General features: G+C 38.8%; 1 protein-coding gene across 1 annotated transcript in view; it reads right to left on the reverse strand.

Annotated features, from left to right (window-relative positions):
• The window catches only part of LOC149085706 (uncharacterized), a 58,436-nt gene that overhangs the window by 11,694 nt on the left and 30,623 nt on the right, over positions 1-16,119 (reverse strand). The window contains exons 4-5 of the mRNA XM_089232087.1: positions 15,669-15,794; positions 686-852 (exon numbers count right to left, since the gene is read on the reverse strand). Of these exons, the coding sequence (XP_089088213.1) occupies positions 686-852; positions 15,669-15,794 (293 nt within the window). The remainder of the gene's footprint in view (positions 1-685; positions 853-15,668; positions 15,795-16,119) is intronic.

The raw sequence follows: 16,119 nt of genomic DNA on the forward strand, positions 1-16,119 counted from the left end.
TCATTGTTTATCCAGGGCTTTCCAGAACCATCTAGAAAAGTACCAATTTAAAGCACTGAGCAGGCACATATTATTGTTGCCAGCTTATTGTAATTCCCTTAACAAATATTAGCAACGTTCCTAGAAGCCATAACCACTACTTAACTTTTATTTACTATTTTACTATTTACTACTTAACTTTTATTTCTTAGAGCAAGAGCCCTACAATAGCACAAATATTCAAACATCACACTTCACTCCGAATTTGTAATACAGATGGCACAACTAAAAATTCACACACAGCACTATATATGCACTCACTGTTAGGTACACATACTTATTATTCTGGCACAACTCAATCAGTAATGAATTGCCCGTGGCAACAGACTTAAGTTGTGCTCAGTTTGAAAGAAATAAAAGTTAAGTAATGGTTATGGCTTCCAGGAACTTTGCTAATTATTTGTTAAGGGAATTACAATGACCTGGCAACAATATGTGCCTGATCAGTGCTTTAAATTGGTACTTTTCTAGATGGTTCTGGAAAGCCCTGGATAAACAATGAACAGACAAGGGAGTCAGTCACAGGTCGCAGATGTTTCAAAACTACTGCCCTACACTATCACAATAACTAAATGTGAAATCATGATTATTTACATATTTTGTAATATTCTGACAAATTTTGGAATGGTAATTCCAATACACATACTTTTTACATCCCGGATGACTGTCACGAAATGTTTTATCCCATTCACCTCTGTATACTGAACAAATCCTTTGACTTTAAATTGCCTCGAGTCACAGATGAAGTCATAATCTTTCATATTGCTATGTGGGAGCCCATGCTGGAACAACGTGATGATGTTTTTTGGCAACCTACAAAAAAGAACATTAAATTAAAATGAAAAGCAGTTTTATGGAAAAGAATCTATATAAAATGACAGAGACATGTAAAATAATAAAATCTGATCATTTTCACAACGCTGATTACATTTTGTTGTGTATTATATGTTTTGTTACGTATCAAAAATATTACATTTTTATGTAAGCAAAGACATATTATACCAAGACCTACAGTGTATTTCAGGGGCGGTGTTTGACTTTTTACTACTTTACCACACACCAACTCTGGTAATATCATCATACAGAAATTTCCTACCATTGGAGTTGGGTGGGCATTGAAGGTGTCATCTATTCGTGGTTGTCCCAGGCTAGGCAGATAAAGAACTGGTTTTCTATGTTCTTCCCGTGTTTCAAACCCCATGGACCTTGACAGATACCTTCATATTGGATGATGAGCATCTTACCACTGCATCACTCAGGCTGTTTAACCTACTGGGTTTTTCCAAGCTACATGGTACAAAGAAAAACCATTTTGAGCCAAGAAAAAATGCTTTGGGTCACACTCAAGATGCAAATATCATTCCCCATGAGAAGACATTAAAGCGAATTTTGCCATCCCAAGTTGAAAAAAACAATGTAAGATCTTCCCCTCCCCATTTTCATTAATGGCAAAAGCCAATATATTTTACAATGTTTGAAAGCAAATACAAAGAGAAGAAGAAAAAATTATATTTCAATGGACATGGTGGAACAATTTATAATGTGATGAAGAAAGCTGGGACAGGGAAGAGAGAAATTCACTAGTTCATGGGGAAAACAAGAGATTTGAGTGACTTTGAATGCAGCATGATTGTGGGCACCAGAAAATGTAGTTCCAGTATAGCTGATGAAACTAGTCTTTTCTCTTACAACAGTATCTCGAGTCTTCAAAGAATGGAAGAAAAGCCATAGTGGGCGGAAATAGCTTATGAACCAAAGAGGTGTGAAACGACTGGCATACATTGTGTGCAGCAACAGAAGAGCTTCAGCACAATACAACTCAAGATACACTCTGCAAGATGGATCTTAAAATAAATTAGTTTGATTAGCCAGTGACCAACAAGAGTCACTTTGAATTTGCTGCAAAACAGAAAAAAAATCTTTTGTGGGTCAGAGAAAGCTGAAATTGGACACTTAATGAATGAAAGAATGTTGTCTGGTCTGGCGAGTCAAGATTTCTTCTCTATGACACTGATGGCAGGATCCATGTTTGGCGAAAGCAGCACGAAGCCATGGATTTGGCAAGCCATATGACAACTGTTCAAGCGGGTGGCAGCAGAATCATGGTCTGGAGAGTATTTTCCTGGTATACTTTTTGTCTATTATTTCGATAGGAAACATCCGTCAATGTCGGCGCCTACCTCCACATCATTACTGACTATGTGCAGCTGTTTATGACCATAATGTTTCCTCAAGGTAGTGACTATTTCCAGCAGGACAATGCACCCTCCCACAGAGCAGCAATTATCGCAACTGGTTTGAGGAACATGATTCAATGTTTCAACTGCTTCAGTGGCCCTATCAGTCACCCGTCCCAACCCAATTGAGCATTTGTTAGGCGAGGTTGAAAGGTCTGTCTCAAAAGTGCTGAAACACCATCTTCTAATCTGAGGTAATTAAGAGCTGCGATTTCATTAGCATGGGCTGATGAAATGGGCTAATATTCCTCCTCAACAGTTTCAGCAACTTGTAGAGTCCATGCCTAGAAGAATATCTGCTATTATTGAAGCTAGAGGAGGTTCTTTAGTTGATTCTCACACGATATTAGCAATGAATAGCAAGGTGTTCCTAGGTTTTTGGTCACTGGGTGTATAACTTCAAACTGTCCTGATTAACAGATTTTGTGGTGATAACAGATGAGATGGGGTTGGGAGTTGGAGAAAAAAATTCTGGGGTTTCGTTAACAGGGATGAATGTATATATATAAAAAACAGTATATTTTAAAAGCACTTGAAGGGGGCCCTGCCACCTCATCTGTTATCTTGCACTTGTCATATTATATGCATAGAATACAACAAGCAAACAAAGCAGCATCTTATTGTACAGTTGATTCCCCCCCCCCCCAAACAAAAAAAATTTACAAAATTTGAGGTTTGCTTGTTTAGGATGGCTCATTTTTCTAGTGTTACTGTAGAATGCTTCAGAAACACAAAAAAAGTGAAAACTTTACAAGAAAAATTGGATATATGGACTATGACTGGCGAAAGTAAGTCAATTGCTGCCATGGCCTGCCATTACGGAATCAACAGATATATCTAAAAAAATTAAACTGAAATTTTATCAGCCGTGGCTGCAAAAATCATGTGTTGAGTATATAAAATGCTGTTCTTTGTGGGCATAACTGCTACAAAAAAGGTATTCTAATTGATTGTAATATTATAATGGTAAAAGCTAAAACATTTTGCTCTTACATAAAGGGTTGGTAAAACATCTATTTAATTAGAATGTTATGCAAGTAAAGGTTGGCTTCATAAATTTCAGAAAGGATTCGGATTACACAATGTAAAAATCACTGGCAATCAAGCCTCTGCCGACTAGGATGCAGCTAGAAAATTTCCAAAGACTCTGTAGGAAATTATTGAAGAGAAGAGTTATGCACCTCAGCAGGTGTTTAACGCTGATGAAACTGCACTATTTTGGAAGAAAACACTGCAAAGAACATTTATCACTCAAGACTAAAAGCGAGCCCTTAGTTTCAAGGAAAGTTAGGTAGACTATGTTGTTTTGTGCAAATGCTTATGGGTACATGATAAAGTCCACTGTCATTTTCAAATCTACGAATCCCCGAGCATTGAAGGGAAAGGATAAGTCAAAGCTCCCACATGGTATTTTTGATGAACAATGAAAAAGCTTGGACTATGAAAACTTTTCCTGGATTGATTTAAACTGTGTTTCGTTCCAAAAGTCGGGGGGGGGGGTACATTGAAAGTGAAAACATTCCATTCAAAGCTCTTTGATACTGGATAAAACTCCTGGACACCCAGATGACAATGAGTTCAAAGCTGATGGTATAGAAGTCCTTTATATGCCTCCTAATACAACATTTATCATTCAGTCCCTTGATCAGGGGGTAATATGAGCATTCAAGGCTCACAATACATGTCACTCAGTAAAGATGATTGTGCATTCAAATACAAATACAAATACAAATACAACGCCACAACAGGCAAAATGCCCAACGAGGTGGCTGATAAAAAGATGCCCATAAAAATATGGTTGTCATATGTTTCAAAAATACAGCAACCCAATTAAAAATGCAATTAACACAAATTACAAACAATATATACACATGATAAAATATTATACGATGCCCATAAAGATTACTTATGGTTGTCTTATTCTAAGAATGGATAGCTTCTCGATTTACCCCAACATGTTTATCGTATTTCTTTTTAAACGTGTCAATTGTGTTACAATTTACTACCTCCGGGGGTAAGCTATTCCATTTATTAACAACCCTATTGGAGAAAAATTCCCTGCGACACCATAACCTTGCATTGTCCCTCACCAATCGATACTGGTGTCCCCTTGTAAAAGCAGTCGATTGGCGGTGTACTAAAAGTTCATGGTCCATCCTATCCATCCCATTGAAAATTTTGAACACTTCGATCATATCTCCTCGACACCTGCGTTCATCCAATGTAAACATATTCAAAAAATGAAGTCTTTCTTCATAACTCAAGCCCTGTGTGCCAATAAGGACACGCGTAGCTCTTCTCTGCACCCCTTCAACCAAGTCTATGTCCCTCTGTAGGTATGGTCTCCAAAACCTTACAGCATACTCCAGTCCAGGACGAACTAAGCCTCGAAAAAGAGGAAGAATGACTTTAGGAGAACGCGAAGAGACCTTTTTGAAAATGAGACCAAGCATTCTATTCGATTTTTTGACAACCGCTGAACAATGTTCAGAAAACTTAAGTCGCTCGTCAATGAGAATTCCCAAATCGGTGACTCTAGTTGCATCCGGGATAGTGACACCATTCAACTCGTAAGAGAACCGTTGGTTGTTCGAACCAAAATGAGCGACCATGCACTTATCTACGCTAAACGTCATGCTCCATTCATTTGCCCATGCTGCAATCTTGTTTAAGTTGGTCTGGAGCAACTCCCTATCGCTTTCATTCCCGATTACCCCCATTAGCTTCACATCATCTGCGAATTTGCTAGTAATTCCATCGATACCCTGATCGAGTTTATCGATAAAAAGTGAAAAAAGTATGGGGCCAAGGACACTTCCCTGAGGAACTCCACTTGTGACGTCTGTCCAACCAGAGAATTCCCCGTTCACCATAACTCGTTGCGACCTATCTCTTAACCACGATTCTATCCAATTCAGCAAGTTGCCCCCTATTCCAATCTCGTGTAAACGCTTCAAGAGTTTGCCATGTTGGACCCGATCGAATGCCTTCTGGAAATCAAGGTAAACAACGTCGACATTTTTGCTCTTACCCAAAGCCTTAGTCACGTAATCATAGAAGCAAAGGAGGTTAGTTACACATGACTTCCCCTTCCTGAACCCATGCTGATTATCCGACAATACATTATTCTCGTCTATCCACTTCACAAACTGCCTTTTGATGATAATTTCCAAAATTTTCGAGAGGGAGCTCGTCAAACTCACTGGACGATAATTAGACACCACTTCTCTACTACCCTTCTTAAATATCGGAACAACGTTAGCCAGTTTCCAATCTCTCGGGACGATACCCTCAGCAACACTACTCCTGTATATCTGTGCGACTGGCCCCAACAATTCATTAGCACCTTCCCTGAGAACCCTGGGATAGATATCATCTGGTCCTGGTGCTTTGCTTGCACATACATTTCTTAGAAGATTTAGGACCTCCACGTCTTCCACTTGAATATCGTTGAGCGTTTTATTACCCCATGCAACACCCGTATATCGAATATCATTATCTCCATTAAAAACCGACGCGAAAAAGTCATTGAAAGCACTACACATGCCTACATTGCTCTCTACTTTTGAGCCTCCTATCGAGAGGGGGCCAACTGTCCCCTTACATCCATTATTGACGTATCGAAAAAATGATTTTGGGTCAGAGCCAATGTTATCTGCCAACCTAGATTCAATAGAAGATGCAAATGCAGAAAATATCTTGAAGGTATTGAAGAATTACACTATGGCTAATGCAATTACTGTGTTATCACTAGAATTGTGGCAGCTCTTAAGAGAGAAAAAAATTCAATTTGGGTTGGATCAAACTTTGGCTATAATGTGCGAACACAACCATTTCTACAGAGCCAACTGAAGATATTATAAAAGACATTGTAATGTTAGCGAAACAGGTGGATGGAGAAGGGTTCAATGATATGAATATAGAAGTCGAAAAATGGTTCCATTCGAATTAACAGCTAATTAACAGCAATTCAAAGGCATTGAGTGTGGAGAAATTAATGCAGCTGACTGCTCCTGAAACTGAAGCGGTACCAGATGAAGAAGATCAAGATAAAGATGTGGAAGACAAGTTCACCACGAATAGCATAGCTGAAGGGCTTCACAAGTTCACATCAGCAATAGATAATTTTCATGACATCCCTCTATAGTACGTTATTCACATGTAGTAAAATTGGTAGAGGAAGCCTTGTCAACATACTCCAACATACTTGATGATATGAAGAGGAAGAAACGGCAAACAGAAATCACAAAGTTATTTCAGGACACATTGCCAACAATCACTCTGCGCCATCTTTTACATTCAACTTTACCACTGCACCACTTCACTCTTCTCATGTTCAATAAATGAGATGTACAAGAAAAACTATGGTTTTGGTTATTTGCAGATTTCCTGTATTAGAGGTTACCCCCAGAACGTAAGCCCCGCGAATATGGGGGGGGGGGTGACTGTATAATATAAAATATCCGGCAAGAAGCCATTATCAGTTTTATTGGGTTGAGTTCACTTGCTTTGGTGGATCTAATGAAAATATACAAAATAAGTATATCTTGCGGGAGAATATATACAATTAGGGACCACCTGTGCCATCTCGCTTAGCACCTCATTTGGTGAGCAACATGAATATGACAATATGAGTATGTACATGTGTTGTGGACATGAAATGCATGAGGAATTGAAATAAAGAGGGGGGGGGAAAGAATGCACACATATACATGAATTTTCCTTTATATAATGACATATGTACTGGTGTGCAAAAATTAAGGATGAGACAATTTTTCTAATGTAACAACGTGAAAAAGTGTTCCAAATCAACACAAATAATACCATAAGATCCCCAAGACATAAGAACATGGGAAAAGTAAACAAATCTTTCTGAAAAAAGAAATACTAAAAAAAATGAGCAGAAGACAGAAACGTCCATAGTGACGTAGGTCGTAGAGGGTCCGTCTATGTGACATAGGCGGAGATGGACTTGGAAGTCTGGGGAGCAAGATCATTATTGCTGGGAGGGGGGGGGCACGATGATGATGATGTCAATTCATGTACACACATATACATTAGATCTGCCCACTCCACTTTTGATGGTGGGGGGGGGGGGCATTGCCATGTGACAAGTGACTGTTAAAGAAAATCCATGCAGCATTTACATCATCTGCCCATGCTGAGTACAAGGTTGTCAACAAGCTGTTGAGGCATTGCTGCCCATTCCCATTGTAGCTCCAATTGCAGCTCCAGAATCGTTGCTAGCAGATGGTCACATGCTGCCAAATGCTCCCTAGTGTCCCACAGGTGTTTGATTGGATTTAGATCAGGGGACCTTACCAGCCAATCAATCGTTGAATATCTTCACTCTCCAACAGCCACTGTATGATGAGGTGTGGCATTGACATCCATGAAGAGGGCACCATAGCACCTCTAAAAAAACGTATATAAGGAAGGAGAACCTTGTTACAATAGTGGGCACTAGTAGCTGAGTTGCCTTGGAAGATATACGGGTACCAAGCATGATACCTCTCCAAACTGGTCCCTTTTGATGATGTTGGATTGGTTATTGCATTTTCCGCACTCTCTCCAGATGTGCATGCGTCCAGAATCACTAGTCACACTATATATATATATAGAGTACTCAACCTCAATTTTTCAGCCTTGCCCTTAATTTTAACACTACAGTGTACATACACACACATATATGTATAACTGCCACGCTGAGTTGTCTCCCTCTAAACAATTTTTGGTGAACAATGTTGGATTAGTAGTTTGTGTCACTATCCTGGGTGCAACTAGGGTCACCGATTTGGGAATTCTCATTGACAAGCGGCTTGGGTTTTCTGAACATTGTTTAGCGGGGGTCAAAAAAACATATAGAATGCTAGGTCTCATATTCAAAAAGGTCTTTTTACATTCTCCTTAAGTCATTCTTCTGCTTTTTGGAAGCTTAGTTCGTCCTGGACTGGAGTATGCTGTAAATTTTTGGAGACCATACCTATGGAGGGATATAAACTTGTTTGAGGGGGTGCATGAATGAACGAACACGAGAACTTTGCCACGGGACTGATCCTGTTGCCGAGATCTCTTCCAGCCCAGCTTTGTGGCAGAGTCTGGAACAAGTTGAGGGGGGTGCAGAGAAGAGCTATGGGTGCGCTTGTTGGCACACAAAGCTTGAGCTATGAAGAAAGACTTGATTATGTTTACATTGGGGGAATGCAGGTGTCGGGGGGACATGATCGAAGAGTTTAAAATTTTCAACATTGCTAAAATGGACCACAAGACATGTTGTCGATCAACTACTTCGACAAGCGGACGCAAGAATCAGTCAATTGGTAGGCTATGGGATAATTCTAGGTTGTAGTGATGTAGGGAATTTTTTTTTCTGTAATAGGATTATCAATAAATGGAATAGCTTATCCCCGGAAGTACTAAATTCTAACACAATCGACATGTTTAAAAAGAAATATGATAAACATGTTGGGGTAAAACAAGAGAAGCCATTCGTACTTAGAATAAGACAACCATAAATACATTTTACGGGCATTGTATAATATTTTATCATGCACATCAGGGTTTAAGCTACAGTCGCATTTTTTGCAAAATGCAAGAGAAAATCATAGAATGCAAAAAAGTAATAGCCACTTTCACAAAAATGTGTACAGGAGGTATGAAATGAGTAGGCATCCAACCATCAATCATTACATTAGCATTATAGCATTTTGCCAAAGCTCTCTGCCCCCCCCCCCCCACATTTACGCTTTTTTGTGAAAGGAATTTTTTATTGAGCTTAAACCCTGATGCACATATATACACCGTGATTATAATTAAAGTTCATTTTTGAAAAGGCTGTAAAAAAAGGACCACTGGTCAGAATTACCTGATATTTCACCTGAATATACATGAAGCAATGGGATTTTGTCTGGTAAAAGAAAAGAATAGTTCAAAAATTGACCGATAGATGGAACTGTACTTGTCATACACTTAAAAGACATGATATGCGCACCACGTATTGCAATTGTGATAAAAGGCTGGGGACATGTAGTTTATATTATTCTCTGTGTCAGAGAAGGACATCATGACGTTGTTATTGAAGGATCGGCTCTACTTTTGAAACATTTTTACAAGAACAGTGACTGTGTGGAATCTGCATTAAAGAAATTCTGGACATAAAAGGGAAATTATTAGAAGTGGCTCTGGTCCGATGTCTGCAAATGGTCTAAAGAAGATGATTGGTAAATTCAAAAAGATGGTTTGTTTGACGTGCAATGTGGTAGAGGGAGGAAAGCAATTGCTTCGACATCAGTGGAGCAAGTCAGCATTGCAGGAATCGTCAAGCAGTGCTTTGGGAAAGTGAGTGCTCTGGGAATTGGCCCAACCTTAGACAAGCCTGTCAGCATGGTTTGTAAAATTTTACAAAACATCCTGTAATGTTATTCACACAAACTTATGAATTTCAAGAGTTGTTTCCTGCGGACTAGCCAATATGAGAACATTTCGCCCAGCAATTTCTCGCTCGGATGGAAGTGGACCATCCGAGGCCATGGAACATTTTGTGGACAGATGAAGCCCATTTCCATCTCCAAGATTCTGTCAATACACAAAATTGCAAGATATGGGAAAGATAGAATTCATTCCAAATGCAACCATTGCCTCTTCATTCTCCAAAGGTCACTGTGTGGTGCAGGTTTATGGCAGCGTTTATCGTTGGCCCTTTCTTTATCAAGGAGATAGGTCCTTTGGGTTCTGTAACCTGTAGTCAATGGGACATGGTATGAATCTCTTTTGCACAACCAGCTCATTCCAGCAGTGCAACAGCACGGGTGTGTGGATAGTACAATTTTCATGCACAATGGTGCTCCTCCTCATATTGCAACACCAGTGAAGCAACTGTTGAATTTCCATTTTGGCAATGATAGAGTTATAAGTCCCCATTTTGCAACAGTTTGGCCGCCACAATCACCTGACCTGAATCCTTGTGACTTCTGGCTATGGGGTCATCTAAAAAATGTTGTGTACAGTGGTCTGATTGTGAACTTAGCTGAGTTGAAAAACCGCATTACACAACACATTCACAACATCACCCCTGATACACTTCGATCTATTGTGTAACATGCTGTTATGCACTTTCAGCTCACAGGAGAAAACGGTGGACAGCATACTAAACATTTCTTGAGTAGCAGCTAATTTACCACCTTTTCCTGATGGTTTCATCACTGTTTGCTTTTCTACGATTTTTCTTAAGGTCACATTTTTTAATTCACATTTTATTACCAGTGCAGCGCCATCTATCGGCCAATATTTTAACCCCTTTTTTCTCTTTCTTTTCCTATACAAAATTCCATTGCTTCACGTATATTCAGGTGAAATATTAGGTCATTCTGACCAATGGTTCTTTTTTTTACAGCCTTTTCAAAAACAAACTCTAATTATAATCACCCTATATATTGTTTATATAGTTTTTGTAATTACATTTTTAATTTGGTTGCTGTATTTTAGTAATGAATATATGACATCCATATTTGTTATGGGCAGCTTTTTCTCAGCCACCTTGTTCGGCATTTTGCCTGTTGTGGCATTGTATTTGTATTTAGTTCAAATAGGGGATTGTCCAAAGAGAGCCTTAACAAAGAATTAGCTTTGGTCTTGTTGTTTGAATTGATTCATTCTGGCTGGCCGTATTTATAAAGAATGAATATATATAAAACAAAAATTACATGTAATGATTATTATGTCCCATTGACGGTACTTGAAACCAATACCTGTTCTTCTGCCTAGCACCCCCAGTAGTTAAGTTGAATGGAGGACACTTGTGGTTGTTACATTTGCATCATTATTATGATTTTTGTTGTTGTTATTATCTATTTAGACTTTTTTTCATTTTTCGCAACATAAAGTTAAAAACATTATTTTATAAATCTGGTGCACAGATTTTTTTGTACAATATAAATAGCAGGAAAATATAGAGTATTCTTCTATTCTTGAGTATATTGTTCTCACAGTTTGTAAGGGGAATCACCTGCACAAAATCAGAAGAAAGTCTTCTTAAAAAACAGACCCCCCCCCCGACGATCAAAAATTTATTTTTCTAATGCAAAATATATATAGGCTATTTTTTTTAATTGAAATTTTAGAAGAAAATACCTTTATATATTATTATAATCAATTTCTAGGCTATGAAATCAAAATTTATCTTTAATAAATTCATTGCGACCCACCCTCTAAGCCATATATGGTTAATCGTATAAAAGCTCTAGGTCCGCGGACCAAATATGGCCCTGGAGATTATCTGATGCGGCCTGCCCTCCTCAAACCTAATTTGTAAAAAATGAACTAACCGGCACACTTGCAGATCACTTAAGTGGCCCATGGTACAATTCCAGAGCATTTCAGTGGCCTGTGGCACATTTCAGATCACTTAAATGAACCCGGGACACAGTTCCAGAACACTCAAGCGATCCGCGACACATTTAGAAATCCCTTGAGTGACATGTGGCATAGTTTCAGAGCACTTAAACGGCCCCGAATGCGGCTCTACATCACTCAAGTTATCGGCGGCATACTCTCCGATTATTTAAGTGATCTGCGGCATAAAATTATGGATCACTTTAGTGATGCGTGGCACAATTCCAGAGCACTTAAGTGGCCCACTTGGAGATTACTGAAGTGGCTGTGTAGGGTACTTATCAATAGAGGAGAATGTTACTTTAAGTGCCCACAAACTATCATAAGGTTTTTCTTGTTTTTGGTGCACCGAGTAAGATGCCATTAAGAATATATATTTGATATATTTTCATTAAAGGTGGTTGATGACATAAGCATTATCCAACCCCGCCCCCCCCCCCCCCCCAGTCATCAAAAGTCAGCAAATCGGAAACCCCCTCCCCATCAATGCTGATGAAATACTTGGATAACCCTTTTGTTTTTTACAGCATGAGCTAAGTAACGGTAGGTGCCTTGAACACCTCAACACTCAGAGATGATGTTGAGACTAATCCATAAGGTTGAACATGCTGTAGCCACTCTCAGATCATTGTCTCACTCACCGGTTCTGTGGAGATGCTCATGTTAGTACTCTATTTGACTGTCATTTTGCAGTTCTCATGAAGATCGACGATCATCATGTCTATGATGATATGTGACCGTCGCTTGAATCTATTCTTTCAGTAATCAGCCTCCTTCAATAAGAGCTATGTGAATCGTGGTGTCACCAGAAAGTGCCAGAAAGAACAATGACTCTGTGTGCTTCTACCATGTGGATGTAACAGACTTTGTAGTCAGAAGTCATTCAAGTACAGTCGATTCCCATTTCAACGAATATGAAAACCTTGTTTTAACAAAAATGTTTTAATCCCTCAAATAGGTTTGCGTAGGAACAATGTAAAAATTCTTTAATTCCTTTATAACAAAATTTCGTAATTACGAAGTGATGTCTCTGGTCTCTTGGAGTTCTTTATAAAGGGATTTGACTGTACTACATCAGAATCGATGGGGGTTCAGGCTTGCTGACTTTTGATGACAAGGGGGGAAGGAGGGGTTGGGATGATGCTTAGGTCATCAACCCACCTTTATAAAAATATGAAATATTCTTAATGGCATCTTACTCGGTGCGCCAAAAAAATAGAAAACCCTTTCCCTAGTTTATGGCCACCTGAACTAACATTCTTCTTATTGGTTCTCAAACTGGAGCCATAGGGCCCCTTTGTAGTCCTAGGAGATTCTCAGGGGATGGTCCTCTACAGAGCTACTTTAATGATCTTTAAATGTTTTATGGATCCAAGTGATCTGGAAATGTGTTGCTGGCTGCTTAAATTCTCTAGACCTGTGCCACGTGTCATACAAGTGATTTGTGATTATGTCACGGTTTACTTAAGTAATCTGGGAATGTGCCATGGGTAACTTGAATGGTGTAGAAGAGCACTGGGAGCCACACGAGTGCTTTAAAACTGTGTCATGTCACTCAAGGGATCTCAAAATGTGCCACAGATCGCTTAAGTGTTCCGGAAGTGTGTCGTGGGTCACTTAAGTATCTGTAAATGTGCCACAGGCCTGAGCAGGAATTCAGCCTGGACCCCCCCCCCCCAAGGCAAACACTGAGGAATCAAAGACCCCACTGTCCATGTTGCTCATTATACTTTCATTCAAATTTATACTTTGTTCACATTACATAAATCTGTATTAGCAACCAATTGCACACCCCAGGGGTTCACAAATCTTTGGGGGCTCTGTGGGTTTCAGAATTGTTTGAACCAGTGGTTGGTTCTCAAACTGGAGCCATAGGGCCCCCCTTTGTAGTCCTAGCAGATTCTCAGGGGATGGGCCACTGATAGATATGGAGTGGAAAGGGATCTATGACAGGTGGGTTACAGAGGCCACAGAGATTTGGGTAAAAAAATTATAGATGTGTGGGAAAAGTTTTCAAAAGAAGACCTGAAAAGTGTTTGGGCCCCAGCGCTTGATCTTGTTAATGCCTCAGTGAAAGGAAAGAGAAATGGATAGTTTAGTTGTGATCATGATGCTCGACGGATAATTCTTATATGCAAATCCTTTCAGAGGTTTGTCCAGCGAAAATTTGGGTCTGGTTTCCAAACCCTTCACAAAATTCTGGATTTGAAAAGCGGACCCTTCACAAAATAAAAATGAATGAAACCATGAATTTGGCATTTCATTTCATTTGTGATCGATTAGCTAGATTGCTTTCACTTTGTCTTTTATAAGCTCTTCAGTTGGCACTGTAGAAATGCTGCCTTTGTGGCCAAAGGTTCCAAATCCAACCCGAGTTGACTGTTTCTCTCTTAAAGAGCTGCCACAATTCTAGAGATAACACAGCAATTGCATTAGCGATAGTGTAATTCTTCAATACCTTCAAGATATTTTCTGCATTTGCATTTTCTATTGAATGCACAATCATCTTTACTGAGTGACATGTATTGTGAGACTTGAATGCTCGTATTACCCCCTGATCAAGGGACTGAATGATAAATGTTGTATTAGAAGGCATATAAAGGACTTCTATACCATCAGCTTTGAACTCATTAACATCTGGGTGTCCAGGAGTTTTATCCAGTATCAAAAGAGCTTTGAATGGAATGTTTTCACTTTCAATGTACCCCCCCCCCCGACTTTTGGAACGAAACACGGTTTAAATCAATCCAGAAAAAGTTTTCATAGTCCAAGCTTTTTCATTGTTCATCAAAAATACCATGTGGGAGCTTTGACTTATCCTTTCCCTTCAATGCTCGGGGATTCGTAGATTTGAAAATGACAGTGGGCTTTATCATGTACCCATAAGCATTTGCACAAAACAACATAGTCTACCTTAACTTGCCTTGAAACTAAGGGCTCGCTTTTAGTCTTGAGTGATAAATGTTCTTTGCAGTGTTTTCTTCCAAAATAGTGCAGTTTCATCAGCGTTAAACACCTGCTGAGGTGCATAACCCTTCTCTTCAATAATTTTCTCCAGAGTCTTTGGAAATTTTCTAGCTACATCCCAGTCGGCAGAGGCTTGATTGCCAGTGATTTTTACATTGTGTAATCCGAATCCTTTCTGAAATTTATGAAGCCAACCTTTACTTGCATAAAATTCCGATGAAATAGATGTTTTACCAACCCTTACCTTTATACAAGAGTAAAATCTTTTCACCTTTCCTATTATAATATTACTGTCAATTAGAATACCTTTTTTGTAGCAGTCTTGTACCCACAAAAAAAAAACCAGAATTTTCTGCACCAGAAACATGGATTTCTTAGGAGATGCAAAGTTTTCGCTGCCACAGGTGCAGCTACAGCTGATCAAATTTCAGATCTCCTTTTCTTGATATATCTCATCGTAGATTTGTTGATTCCGTAATCCCGAGCCGCAGCAGCAATCAACTTACTTTCGCCAAGCATTGGCAATGTATCCAATTTTTCTTGTAAAGTTTTTTCGAAGCATTATCAGTGGCACTAGACAAATGAGCCATCCTAAAAACTCAAAACCCAAATTTTGTAAACAAAACACGTGAATGGTGGTTGCTGAGTGTTGCCAAAAAAAAATTTTGATAAGGGAGAAAAACCGTGAATATGGAAAATATGGAAACCACGAACATGGGAACTGAAATACCGGGGGGGGGGGGGGCTGTACTTTTATTATTTATTACCATTTGGTTTAAAAATAAACTTTTGAAGTACACATAGTACTTTAGATATTGTGAGTTCATCAAATAAAAATTTCAATTTTTGCTCATATCACAGTGACATTGCTGATTTATAAAGTCAAAATTTCTATGAAATTTTCGCTCCTTTTGTGAAACACCCTTAAACAAAGCTATTCATAAACTGAAGTTTTAGTAGATACTTTGCTCATTAGGCCACATAAATAAAAATAATGACCATAGAACTAATCATAGTCGCTAAAAAAACACTTACTTCTCAGTTAGCAGTTGTCGTATTTGATCCCCAGCACGACATTTCTTGCAGCCAGCATAAGTTGACGGATCATTCATCGAGAAATTATCTGGAACATTCTGGAAAGAGATGATAGATTTCTTGGCACTGGAAAAGATAAAGAAAAACAATCAGTTTGTTATTTTATGCCAAATTTTGAAGATGGTAACAATCTCTTTGATAATATATTTTCAGGAATACTTTGATTACTATTCCATATAGCAAAAAAAATAATAATAATTTCTCAAGAAATTAAATTCAGTGAAAAACTTGCTACAATTATAAATCCCTCTACAACAAAGTCTTGTTTGAAAGTGCCTAGACAGTACACTCTCGATAATCTGGTCATGTGGAATATTTTGGTGGCAACAGCCACTGTTGTATACAAACACACCCGTGTGACACTTCTAAAAAAATTTGTTTTGTATTCAAT

This window comes from Pholcus phalangioides, unplaced genomic scaffold (genome assembly GCF_987345545.1).
Source record: "Pholcus phalangioides strain wild (caught in Gottingen) unplaced genomic scaffold, Ppha-v1.0 ptg000005l_1, whole genome shotgun sequence".
NCBI lineage: Eukaryota > Metazoa > Arthropoda > Arachnida > Araneae > Pholcidae > Pholcus > Pholcus phalangioides.